At 48.1% G+C, this 9,829-nt stretch overlaps 1 protein-coding gene across 1 annotated transcript in view; it reads left to right on the top strand.

The window, feature by feature from the left end:
• Positions 1-571: 571 nt before the first annotated feature.
• SH3BGRL (SH3 domain binding glutamate rich protein like) overlaps positions 572-9,829 on the top strand; it is a 35,452-nt gene continuing 26,194 nt past the window's right edge. Inside the window, exon 1 of the mRNA XM_075720659.1 lies at positions 572-657. Coding sequence (XP_075576774.1) covers positions 613-657 — 45 coding nt within the window. The 5' untranslated portion in view covers positions 572-612. The remainder of the gene's footprint in view (positions 658-9,829) is intronic.

Below are 9,829 nucleotides of genomic sequence, written 5' to 3'. Positions count from 1 at the left end.
CGGCCCCGGCCGTGAGGGGAAGCGGCCCCGGCCCCGGCCCCGGCCGTGAGGGGAACGAGGGGAAGCGGCCCCGGCTGTGAGGGGAACGAGGGGAGGCGGCCCCGGCCCCGGCCCCGGCCCCGGCCGTGGCGGTCCCCCGTGGTCCCCGCCTGCCTCCCCGCAGGGCGGGGGGGGCCGCCCCGCCGCTCCGCACCCCCTTCCCTGGGCCCGGGCCCCCGCCTCGCCTCAGCGGGGCTTCCCGCCACCATGGCGCGGGCGCCGCCTCCCCCGCACGTCTCGCGTGCTTCGTCGAGAACTCGCCCGCCCCTTTCTTTCTTCTTTTTTTTTTTTTTTTTTTTAAATTTTTTTTTTTTTTAATATTTTTTTAAGCATTGTGCCCTCTTCCGGGCCGGGCGGCGGTGACTGCTGGGCCGGCAGCCCAGTGAGCGCGGCGAGGCGGGGCGAGGCCGCCCGCCGCCTCCCTCCCGCCCCCCGGCCGCCGCCTCAGCCCCAGCCCCAGCCCCGCCGAGCCGCGCCGAGCCGCGCCGAGCCGAGCCGAGCCGAGCCGAGCCGAGCCGCCCGCACACACCCACCCGCCCGGCTCCGCATCCCGCCGCCGCCTCGGCTCCCAGCATGGTCATCAAGGTCTACATCGCCTCCTCCTCCGGCTCCACGGCGGTAAGGGACGCCCCGGGAAAGTTGTAGCGGGGCGGGGGGCCGGGCCGGCGGCGGGGTCCCCTCGGCTCCCCTCGCCCGGGCAGAGGCTGGGGCAGCCGGGCTGGGCGGACCGAGGGAAGCATCTTGCAGGGAGATGCGTGTGCTGCAGCTGGCCGTCGAGAAGAAAATGCCATTTCCTTCGCGATTTTGCAGCTGCTGCTTCTGTGAGTTCTGCCTGCCGCTCCCACGCCCGCGGCCGGGCTGGCTTGAGCGGGTCCGAGTGGGTGACAGCGCCTTCGCACCCCTCATCCTGCGCTGGGACAGCAAATCCCAACAACGTTTGGGGTTTGTTTTCCTGTTTGTCCTTTTTTTTTTTTTTTCTTTTGTTGTTGTTCTTGAAGTTTATTTCTCAATTGTGTCACCCACCGTGTCAGTATTCGGTTTGGCTGAGTTTATCCTGCTGATATCAAATCATTGATGATGGTAGGCATGTGCGGCTGCTGTCCCAGTAGCTGCAGTTTCTTGCTGTGTGGGAATACTGGGTTTCGCTTCTTACAGCCCCAGTGCATTGTCAGCAGAGCTCGGTCAGAAGCCTGGGTTTTTCAAAAGGAAAATAAACAGAAATATTGCAGGTTGGTGCCTAGGTTCAGATGTACTCTGAGCGGTCGTGTCCTCAAGATCGTCCGATTTCTGTTTGATCTGTGTGAAAAGATGCTCCGAGTCTAAAATCCAGGGGATTTTGTTTGCGCTTGGTATGAATGTGCTGCAGAACTACAAAATGCCAGAGACTTAGAAAATGCCAGCTATTGCAGTTAATGATCAGTGACTTTTACTGCAAGTCGAGACTAAGCTGTGCCTCTGCGCTGACCTTTCGTGTCACTGCTAGGCTGTGTACTTCAGGTGCAGGTTCCCACGCTTTCAGAGGACAGCGATGTACAGAAGATTAAAAAAAACCCTCACTGAATTCTCCTTCTCCGGTTGAGTGCGGTCACCGATCTACGGTCTTCAGCAGATAAAAGACCACGTTGGTGAGCTTTGCTGTTGATGGCTGTGATGCTGTAGCCCCTCGCTTGGCTGTAATGACAGCAGCTGAGCCCTGGAGTGATGGAGTGCAGATGGCACAGGAGCGTGTGCCTTGGGTGTCCCTGCTGTCGCCCTCTTCCCATGTCATTTTTGTTAATCTTGATGTCGATGCTGACGGTGAAAAGCAGATGATTATCTGATGCTGATCTGGAGAGTGTCTTGAAATCCTGAGGAGTTCATTCTTAACGGGGGGGGCGGTCCAAAGGGATTTCTGCTGGGTTTATTCACAATGATCATCTGGAAGGAAAGAAGCGGTCATTAGCAAACTGAAAAAGTAATTCTTTCTTTCCAACACAGCTGTTAATAGGTTTCAAGTTGACTGATTCGGTTGCTATAGATTTTTATCAGTGACCTCTTAATGGCAGTTATCGATTTCTGTCTGTGTGGTGATACTGAGCTCCAGGGGTGCAACCACTGATCTCAATCCTGACTGTGTTTTCCTGTTTTTAAATGAGGTTTTTAATTATTAGCTTCATGGTTTCTGCGACGCTGTCTCGTCCTTGCGTGGATCGTGCGCGTTACAAGGCTCGATTCTGACTTACTGCTGCCTTTTAGGCGCCTTTGTGCATCCTTGACTGTGGAATTTGAATATAGCGTAGTCTGTTTTTGTGGAATTTGAGCGTAACGTGCACATAAATTGCCAGTTTTATGACACGTGTGTGTATATACACACATATATACACTCATGCCTGTGTCTAAAGCTAGCGCAGCTCAAGTAATCTTGCGGTAATGAGCAGGACTTGCACCTTCTTGGTTTACTGAGTACACCGAGGGTGTTTCTGTTGGCAGGGATCAGCCGAGTACCTCACGGGGTGGCTGTTTTCTTTCTAGTATAAGAATTTTAATGGATGTTTCAACCTAAAGTAAGACAGAGAGGCACCTATCTGGAGGGAAATGTGCTCGATGGGAATGAGTTGTTTTTGTGGGTCTTAAGCCCTTGGTGAGACAGGCTTTGCTTGGAGGACCAGAGGAGCCTTTCCAGGTGCTGAATTTGAAATAACCCACTCCGGGAATGGAAAATCCACATCAGAGGAGGTTGCTACAGAGAGGTGGAACAGAGTCAAAGCTGTTTCCAGCAAAGTAACTGAACTGGCTAACATCAGCCCTGTAAGGGCTCTCACTCCTGCTAAGTTGCCTTTGTACTGTCAGTGACGCCCGGCACTGTGTTATTTCCCTTTTTAAAAGGCTAATTTGCTTGAGTAGAAGCAAACCAGAAATAAGTATAAAACCTCCTCCTTCCTAGAAAACGACTGCCCTGTTCCTGCAAGTTCGTGAAGCTTTTGTGAGACTCCGGAAAGCATCGTCTCCCACTGAAGGGAAAAGGGGTTGAGGTTGCTTCACACCTCACAGCCTGGGGCTGTGAGTCTTGGAGGGTGCCCAAATTTTGTGGTCTTTTATTGGCAAAGCCATACTTCGTTATGCAGTAGAATTTGCCACACCATAGTATATAAAATGTTTCCCCAAGGCACTCTTCTCCATGAAGTTTATGTTCAGTAGTATGTATCTGTGAGGAAAAAATATTGTATGAAGCTTGTGTCTAAGCAAAGGCGTTTTACAAGTATGGTTCAAGGGATTTCTGGTGAAGTTTGCTTAATTCCCATGTACGTGTGTCATTCAGAGTCCGGGCATGGGCGTTACAGCCGAAAGTGTGACTGCGGGCTGCCCCTTGATGGGTTTTGCAGCACGAGGAGTTAGTGCTCAGCGTTATCTTTGGTGTGTTTCACTGGTTGCAAAGTCCTGTATTTGTACTCGATCATGGGGTTTGCTTTATGCTCTCTATGGTAAAGGTGACTTTGGGTTGGAGTGGTTTGTTGCCATGGTTCTCATAAGCAGAGATAACTGAATATACCGGCAGTTTATAATTAAGGAGTCGGCCAAAATATGATGCTTGCAGTCTTGGTCTGGCCTCCTGTTTGAATTTCACTTCAGAAATCGTAATGTAATAGCTACAGCACCAGTTTCCTGCTGTATTTGGAAGTCTTGTATGGAAAGTTGCCCTGTCTCTTTAATCTTTCTCAGTGTGAATGCTGTACTGGTGAGTCGTGGGCTGGGGCAAGGATGTACGGGGGACTGTAATTATGTAGATGAGCTGGAGACACCAAACGTGGGAATATGCCTGTGTAACTTCTGTCCGGGAGTCTTTCTGCGTGACATACAGTTGAAGTGAACAGAACAGTGTTACTGGGTATGAGACAGCGTTGGAGGCTCCGAACGTAAAATGACAGACGCAAATGCCGCATTCAGAAGCACCCAAGCGTTGACTCGAGCAGGGACTGCGCAGGCTGTGAGAGTGATTTGACTGTAGACTTCTATTCAAATCCTTCCAGAGACGAAAGGAGGAGAGGACAGAGAGTAGTTAGACTCTTGCCCCTGGAAGAAAAAGGGTGCAAGGAGGGAAGAAGCTGAATTGCACAAGTCCAGTCTGTGATTTTCTCTGTTAGTGCTTGGGTATTTTGTTCTTTTTTGGGTAAGAGATCACCCCGGCTTTCCTGCGGCACCAGAAGCACTTGTGTGCGTCTTCCTGAAGGCAGTTGGGTTACCAGTTTTATTGATCTCGTGTTGAAAGGAGCCAGCTGTTTAAATTCTTCTCAGTCTTACAAGTGTGCAGTTGTTGCCAACAACTGCACTGGTCTTGACTACGGACTTTGTCCGAGAGATTTGTGTTCGTTCATCCGACGTCCCCCCCACAAGCTCCAGGAGTATGGATGAAACTTGGAGGCTGTGGCTGTGGAAGTGAAGTGCCGGGCACTGGAGATGGTGGGCTGAGCTCTCCCGTGTGCCGCTGCCAGCCCTGCGGGCCGTGGAAACTGCTGCATCGAATCCCTGGTGTCCAGACCGCTCCTCCGAGCCAGGAACTTTGTCTCTGTGGTCTACAGCCCGTGCTTCCATCTCTCTGAGCTCTCCCCCCTCACTTGTTTTGATGGCTGTGTGGGTGGTTTTCCTTCCTTGCCTCCTACTGCGACTGCAGACACGGCAAAAATGAGAGATGAACTCCAGAATCCGTGTCAGAGTCCCATGTTACACATCAGACTCACCACTGTTTAGGGATGGTTTTAGAGAGGAAAGGAAATTTCAGTTTATTTTTTCATTCACAAAGTTCGGGATGTGGGGGGATTTTCATGTTTTTCTTGTATTGTTTTCTTGCTTGGGAAAGGATCTAGGTCTTCTCCTCCCCACCCACCGGGAAATGAAGAGGGAAGCAGCCTGTGGTCTGGACAGCAAATGTTTGCTCGCAATTACTCTTTTCTTTCCCCCCACATAACCCAGTAAGGCACAGGAGCACTTTCTGGTGCTGCTGGGGATATGTAGCCGGTGGCAAGCGCTTTCGAGAGCGTTCCCGGTTGCAACTGAGGGAGAAGAGCTTTGGAGAAGAGCGACTGGAAACGAGCAGAGTTGTGTGTAGCCACCCGCTCTTGTCCCTGTTCAACAGCTCAGGGCTTCGGGAAGGCTGGCGAAGCCGCTCCATCCTTCTGAAGCAACCCCAGTGAAGTAATACATGGAGAGATGGAGATGGTACAAAAAAAAAAAAGTATATTTTGCATTTAAGGCCCTCTAGGGCCTTCTTCCTCTGCTTATCACAATACATGCAAATATTGCCATCCTTAGAAGAGTAAAGTCTGCGTGCTTTCTGTTTCTGTGCCGTTTGGCCGCTTTGAGGTTTCTAAGCGGCTGGCGCTTTGCTGCGTGAACACCCCGGGGCCGTAGCAGGAGGTGGCTCTGTGCCGAGCCTTGCTGGGGGCAAACGCAGCTACAGCAGGGTGGTTCTTTGCATCCGGTGTTCTTATCAGTGTGTATAATAAGTGTGCTTTGTTCTGTAGTCGCGTTCAAGGTTGCAAACGTGTGGTCGAAGCCCGGATGCACACGGTCACATTTGTCATGCCGGCAGCCCCGAGCAGTGGCAGCAGACGTTCCGGAGCTGCTCATCAACTTCCCTTGGTCCGAATGGCGCTGCATATTGGTGCAGTTAATATGAGAAGAAAATAATGACATGAATCTTTTATAAAGAGTCTTGTAATGTGGTGCAAGTTTAGGTAAAACCATGCATTATTGGGAAAATAAGCTGCACCTGTAGTTTTAAAAACAATCTCACAAGTGTGTCTGTGTTTTTGTGATACTTAGCTCACGCAGTTTATATACTGTGTGTGAGAACTGGCTTGTTAGTAGGCCTGGTATTGATTTTTAAACCCGTCTCTTGTGTAAGCATAATATGCATGAAGTACTTTTTTGGATACCCGGTGTTAACCAGACTTAATCTCTCTCAATAAAATGGTATGAATTGTTCTGAATTAGAGCTCTCGGGGTGGAAGACAAAATATGTAACGCGAATCTAGGGAGGCAGTTAGCTACGATGCGTTCCATCTGCCTTGTGGGTTGTTTTTTTTTAAAGTCATTGTTCCAAACTCTAGATAAGTCAAATATTTTTCTTAAAATACTACATTCAATTTTTTAATAGAGCCAGAGATTAAATTGGCTGCAGTTGTTGTGATAGTTTTAATACATCAAAATAAAAAACATTCTACTGGGCTTAAACAAAAACAGTTTTCTGACAGCATGAGAAAGATGGGAGATTATATGCCACAGTTAAGGCTGGGAAAGGCCTTTTGCTGAGAATATCTGTAGATTGTACATGCAGGTAATGCTGCTTATTTTGACATGGGGCATCAGGATGATGTCTTCCTCGGGCACTGCTTGGGGACAGAAGGCTGACTTTGGGAAGAAGAAGACGAATGTTGCCGGCTTGCACTGGCTTTGCTTGAACCCTGAGCCTCAGCGCTTCTTGAGATAGGACCCATACAGTGTCACGTCAGTGCTAAGCACTTGTGCTTTTTTAATAAATATTTGTAGAGTTGAGCAAGTAACTTTTCTTGTCCCGAGGCATTAAAGTTACACTCAGAAAATTCCTATAGAAGTCAGTGAATTGGCACGCGTGTAACGAGAAGAGGATGCCAAAACCAAGAGTCTCTGCAAGGTTATTCCTATTCCTCCCAGAAGAGGAGGAATTGAGGAGAGAGGAGACGAATGGAAGTAAACAAACATTGATAGATTTCATCTGCTCAAGCTCAAAACAGAACTAAAATATTCCCCTATATGATAAAAAGAAGAGCTAAGGATGCGTCATTGTCACAGCCAGAGACAGATGAGCTCTGCCTTACGTAGCTGCTCTTCGTGCTCCCCAGCCCTTGCGCTGCTGCCCTGGAACTGCTGATCTTAGTTCTTGGCACTGATCGGGGATCTGGAAACCTGAACCACATCCACAGCTTCTATCAATATTATGCTATTCAAGAACATTTCTACTCAAACATGAAAATACAGCGTTAATGACATTTGTTTAACCCCAGCCATATTCAGGGGAGACCTTCAGTTTATGATTGAAGTACTTTTGTTGGTCAGATATTTGATCAAGCCTGAAAGAGTTTTAATTGTAACGCTTATCTACTATTACATGTCCCAGAAAAAAGCCTCCGTCCAGGAGCACGTCCTTTCCAGGACAGCACCTCCAGCTGACTGTTAAGGCCTGTTTTCTGAAATTCGGAAGGGAGTAAAGTGAGACCGAGGTTTAAGCCACCAGCAGAAAATGTGAAGGGTTAGCATCAAAGTGAATGCTGTCTGGATACGGCTGAAGCAGTCTTCGCATCCTGACTTACAGCTTCTGCCTGTCGGGCTTAGTTTCCCCTGCGAGAAGTGGATGTGGTGACTTGATTTCTTTAATTAGCTATCTGAAGTTTAGTTTTATTTGGGCTCTTTATTCCATATGCGAATATTGCCTTGCTTTAAATTCTCAAGGCGCTTGAGCGTAAAATTTTAACTATTACCTGTCGAGGGACCTATTGTTTGAATCACTGTGGTGTCAGAGTGAAGAAAGGAGCCAAAGGCAGGAGTGGTTTAAAAAAGGATCTCAGGGGAATCTGGAAGCTACAAGCTATCTTCCCATGCTGGACAAATTGATGTTATTCTTTGTTAGACTCTTTCCCAGCAGACACGTGGACAGAGACGGACCGGGGGGAAGGAATCAATGCACTGTCGGAGAAAAAAACCGTGCCTCACAGCTGAGTTCCCTGGAGCACCCACTGGGCGTACGAATAAGGGTTATCTCTTAATATTGAATCCCTGCGCTTCCAGAAAGTTTTGGACCCGCTTTGGCCAGGTTAAAAAATCTTTTTTTCATAAAGAAACTAAGCTGCTGTGGGATAAGAGGAAAGGATTTTTTTTTTTCCCTTTTGGCTTATATAATTGATTACACACCAGTTATATAAACCAGATAACAATCAAGACTTTGGAATATATAGGCAGCTTTCGCAATATGCAGAAGATACAAGGAGAACCTACAGAGATCTGTGCTGTACCCTAAACAATCCGGAGAAAGAGTGAGGTGACGGGGCTGTGGTGAAGTGGGGATGCGCAGTGCAAGAGCAGCCTCCTGCACCTGTCCCGGGTGGGAAAGTGGGAAGAAACAATCGTCGTCCTGTGCAAGAGTGAGGTTTAAACCAACCGATACTGTTCAGCAGAGAGGTCTTGGGGCTGTACTAGGTTATTCTACAAAACTACCATGGTAGTGATCATAAGAAGCAAACAAAAAGGAATTTTTAGGATGGGAGAGAGCAAAGGTAAAAAACCAATGCCACTGTATAAATCTGTGGCACATCTGTATCTATAATGGACTGGAACAGTTGTCTTTAAACAACATTAAAAAGTTAGAAAAGCTACTGGGTAGGGTGAGGTTAACGCTGTACGAGGAATAACCAAATGAGGTAGAATTCTACAGCTGAGAAAGAGCTGAAAAAGTATGAAAAGTGATAAAATCATGTCGGGCATGGGGGAATAAATAGGAAGTGATTATTCATAACTTTTCCTAATGGAACAACTGGGGGAGAGCGAGTGAGACTAGCAGGTGGCAGGTTCAGAATAAATGAAGTACTTTGTTTGACAACATGCAGTTTAATGGAGAAACTCACTTCCAGACAACGTCGTGTATGGCAAAAATTGCACGGGCTCAGGAAGCAGTGAGACAAATTAAGGGGGAAAGTCTATTAAGGGCTATTAAACATAATTACTACACCTCTGACTCAAAACTGCGGATTATTGGAGTCTGGGAAAGTATGATGTGGTGGAGCCCTCTGCGCTCAATCTGTTGTCGTGCTCTTGCCTGGGATCTGTGGCCGGTGGAGACAGGATATTGGGGTAGACAAGTGTTGGATCTAACCCAGTAAAGCTGTTCTTCTGTTCTTGGGTGAGGTTGGCTCTGCTCCCAAATTATGTTAACAGTTTGCATTTAAAAATTTAAGAACAGGTTGTCCAGGAAGAATGTTTGATGGAAAAGAATAAAGGATGTATGTGTATGTTTGGGATGTGTTGGTTTGGTTTTAACTTGGTAGCTATTACAAATGCCTGCAATTGTAAAAGTGTTAGAAGGCTCTGGATGTTTAGGTGTAACTAGAAATTTCCTCTGAAATGTCAACAGAGTCTGTATCTGTTTTATATTCAGACGTACCAATGCGACTGAAATCTTTAAATCTCTCTGCTTTGCAAACTCTGAGATGCTGTGAGAGACTGTAGATACGAGAGGAACTTTTAACTGTGTTTGTCCCCTGTATCTTAGAAACTGGGTCGGGGGGGCGGGGAGCAGAAGTTGATAAGAATTCTTTTGGTTTCCCTCTGAACAACTGCAGTTCAGTTCAGGAGCCGGGGACGAGGCTGTAAGAAATGTTGTATGAAGCTATTTGTTATGCAGTAGATGCTGGCAGGCTCAAAGCTTTCTGTTGAGACATAAACGCTGAAATCTCAAGGTTTGGGCATTGAGTAAGGCTTTGCATAGGGAAGACTCGCCATTAGATCTTCTGTTTTACGTGCAATGAAACACACCTTGGGATCCAGATTGGGATTGGGGTGTTGGTAACTGGGGGAGTCAGCATGAAGCCAGCTGTGCCGGGTGACGTACAGCCTCGCTGCGCAAGGTTTGCGTTGGCCGTCGTGCTCGGGTGTGACTGGGGAAGGGTTTCCATTAAAGCCGAAACGTCACGATGTTTTCCTGGGCTCTTGGGCGGACAGGGAGAGGTGAACGAGAGCTTGCAGGAGCAAGTGTGGCCGCTCCTCGTGCACCTCATCGCTGGTC

The sequence above is a fragment of the Pelecanus crispus genome, chromosome 13 (assembly GCF_030463565.1).
Source record: "Pelecanus crispus isolate bPelCri1 chromosome 13, bPelCri1.pri, whole genome shotgun sequence".
Taxonomy (NCBI): domain Eukaryota; kingdom Metazoa; phylum Chordata; class Aves; order Pelecaniformes; family Pelecanidae; genus Pelecanus; species Pelecanus crispus.
Note: the sequence above shows the minus strand (reverse complement) of the source record. Positions and strands in the feature narration are given on the sequence as shown.